The following is a 3,465-nucleotide window of genomic DNA, read 5'->3' as shown; positions in this document are numbered from 1 at the left end:
CACGGTATAGGCTTCATCTTTGTTGTGTGTGTTTTTTTTTTCTGTGACAAAAAAAAACCGAACCAACAGTGGCGTTTGCTCGAGATATTAAGTCAGCCATTGTAAGAGTACTCCAAAGACCGTAATAAATAACGTGGAATGAGCAAAATGTCGGGAATATGGAATTGGCAGTTGAGGGCGTCCGAGACAGGAGAAAACTTGGCTGGAAAGGCATCGCGCCCGCAGACAAGTGTGTGACGAGATAACCGCGAGAAGACCAGATGACGTCCTCCAACAGTCACCCGGGTCTCGACCTTGGACAGCTTGGAACGGCCTGCAAGGGGGGGGGGCATAGCCCCAGGGTGTCCTTAGCCAGACGTGTGAGGGCTGGAGCCCACATTCTTGACGGGGGTCTGCGGCGTGAGACTGGAATGTGTGGGGGGGGGGGGGTTGAAGCGGTACTTCGGGTGGGGGGTTTGGGGGGGGGGACTATGCCCCACCGGGAAGTAGCACGAGTATATAAGCCCGGCCGCGTGTCTAGGCCCGCATCATTCGTTCCAACGAGTTTTCCTCGAGCCTTTTGGAGTCGAGTTCTGAACCTCCCTCAACAGACAACATGAAGGTCCTGGTGAGTTATCTCTCGCTTCGCTCCTGGGGAATTCCTAGTTTGGAGCATTTCGTCCTCTAACATTTACTAGAGGCTGTCATTGGTTCGAACTTCTCGTTCGCCTGACACTAATTTCAAACGCTTGCCCAGATTTGCCATCGTCAAATACTCGTGGGTGTATGAATTTGAGTGCTTGTGCGAGTAAATGCCCAGACCTAGAAACTTTCAACGTGAAAGCGGGTTCCGAAACTCAAGGCTTCGCGGCATTAGCATGTTTTTCTAACACTCGCAGCAACTAGTAAACCCAACATTCATGCTGGGGACATCGAATAGAGAAACTGTAATTTAAAATGTCACAGTGTCTTGCATTGGTAAATATTTAAAGTTTTGGAACGTGGAATACAAAAAAATCTAAATATTTAGGAGAGAGAACAACCACGCTTTATAAAGCTCAAGGCTGATTCAGGTAATTGGCTCTGCCGGGTTGTACAGGAGCAGAAACTCCACTTACTTTCTAAATTGAAAACTAATCCCAAATCCATAAATTTCCTAAATCTTTTAAATAATCAGGAATATTTTAGACATTTTTTTTGTTTAACTAATGTTTAGTGAAGTTTAACTAATTTTTTTGCGGTATTTCATTGTTTCTATCATTCAGTTCAGTTTCTTTATTTTATTTTTTATTAATTCAACATAACTGTCTTTGCATAGCAGAGCGAACAAATGTTTATCTTGGAGCACAGCATTTTTTATAAAACAATTATCGAATCATTGTTAAAATATTTTGAGAGCTAACAGGTAATATCTCTAACTGCATGCACGTTTCCTTCATGAAAAAAATCAAAGCATTTATTTATTAGCTTCATACTTACCGAATATGTGTATTCGTGCGCTGGAAACCAAAAGTTTTCATCACAGTCTTACTTTATATGCAAAGCTAATATAAACTCGCATACTACATGTGTACCGTAACACCGTTACTCAGCTTTGAAAACAGCAAACTAATATATAAATTGTTTACTGTAGGGCTGAACTTGACACCTTTAATTAAAAAGTAACATTATGGGTGTGTACTATACACGTACACATAGAAAACATTTCAAATACGAAAATATATTAGAAGACTAACTCAATATAAAAATAAAAAATAAATTAAATATAATACGGACATTTTGTATTTGCCTTTAAGTAAGTCCCCGAAGACTGTTATATCTGTAGTCATTACTATCATATGTTGTGTTAAGGAATGACGTTCCGAGAAATAAAATCTGAACCAACATAAACCTTGAAGAAAGTAAGACTCAAAGATCTAAAGATTTTTTTTTATTTTCATCACGATAATAAAAGATTTGGTGTCCCTATATAAGCATTAAATAGCAGTAAAAGTGAAATAAAAACTAAAAAATATATATATTGAACTAACAACATTGTTGACCACGCTAGGTAGCTACAGCCCATGCCACCAGGATCACTGGGCATCACGTCCTACTACCATGGAGTCAGGAGAAGTCAGGAGACGTCGTGCTCTGTTGTAGCTGAAGTCAATACGTATTTGACCTCGCCATCAACCATTTTGTTCCGCCCCAAAAAAAAATAATTTGGAAGTGGTGCTTGATAACGCCTGGCGATGGTTAGTAAGTACGAATAAGATTAAAATAAACTTTAAAAAAAGTTAATTTGATAAAAAAAAACGTCATTGAAAACAGTTCCCACAATCCAAACACTAAGCTTCAGCCAATGTTTTGGATGTCCAACCAGTATGGCTGAAGGATAAAAAAAAAAGGCTTCACACCCTGCCTACTGCAATATTTGGTGGAAGTACAGTAGACCCGAATGCCTCGTGACCAGGTGCTGTTGTTGCAGGCTTGCATCGTCCTCGCCGTGCTGGTGGCTCTGGCATCGGCCGAGGAGGCGAAGAAGGACAAGAGGTACGTGTCCGGCCTGGGCTACTCCGGCCTGGGCTACTCCGGCCTGGGCTACTCCGGCCTGGGATACTCCGGTCTGGGCTACGGCGCCATCCCCGCCGTCGGCTACTCCGGCCTGGGCTACTCCGGTCTGGGCTACTCCGGCCTTGGCTACGGACATGGCCTGGGCTACTCCGCCGCCGACTACGGCTACAGCTACCCCTACGGCTACTCCGGCTACTGGTAACCTGTCCGCCGCCAGCAAGCTGCTCCTCAATAGCTACCGGCATCTCGGCTCGAAAACACCGCTGCTCTTCGGAATCTCTTTCCAAGCCTCAAAAAAACACTATTTGTGTTTTTTAGGCTCCTGTTATTCATTTTATTTCTAATAAATTGAAATTTTTTTCTCACAAAAGTGTGTACTGATATTATTTTACATCCCAGTTGCCAAGTCCTGCAATGAAATTTTTTTAAAAAGGAATTTCCAGAATTCGTTGAACCTTTCCTGCAAACCAACATAATATTTCCAATCCGACTTATAACCTGGTGCTGCTGACAGGCTCCTCAATGTTATCCTCGTGTTATTAAAACATTTCGTAATATTTGAAAGAAATATTTTCTCCATGGAAGTAGAAAATCATAATACTTATTCACTCTATGATACACTCTGTTCAAGTACTTACAATCCATTGTAGTGATTTAAATATTGTTTCATGAAACTTTAACTACACGATATTGAAACGGACGCAAACATTTAAGCTCTAACTTGACTGAATTTTTTTTTGCTGTAGCTTTATAATGGAAAAGAGAAGTAAACATGTGTTTGTTTACTCCAATTGTGATCCATTTGTGATAGAAAATCTCAAATTTAGTGTATGATATTTCACTTCTTACCCAGTACAAAATCAGATTAAATTTATAGATTTTAATTAAAATGAAATTAAATACTCATACCATGAGTTAACTATTGAACAA

General features: G+C 40.7%; 1 protein-coding gene across 1 annotated transcript; it reads left to right on the top strand.

Annotated features, from left to right (window-relative positions):
• Positions 1 to 531: 531 nt before the first annotated feature.
• LOC134534493 (cuticle protein 6.4-like) lies at positions 532 to 2,905 on the top strand. Its single transcript, XM_063372971.1, has 2 exons — positions 532 to 607; positions 2,450 to 2,905. Exons 1-2 carry the CDS (start codon positions 596 to 598, stop codon positions 2,735 to 2,737), a joined length of 300 nt encoding a protein of 99 aa, XP_063229041.1. The 5' UTR covers positions 532 to 595; the 3' UTR covers positions 2,738 to 2,905.
• The last annotated feature ends 560 nt before the right edge of the window (positions 2,906 to 3,465 follow it).

Source organism: Bacillus rossius, chromosome 7, assembly GCF_032445375.1.
Source record: "Bacillus rossius redtenbacheri isolate Brsri chromosome 7, Brsri_v3, whole genome shotgun sequence".
Classification (NCBI taxonomy): Eukaryota; Metazoa; Arthropoda; class Insecta; order Phasmatodea; family Bacillidae; genus Bacillus; species Bacillus rossius.
Note: the sequence above shows the minus strand (reverse complement) of the source record. Positions and strands in the feature narration are given on the sequence as shown.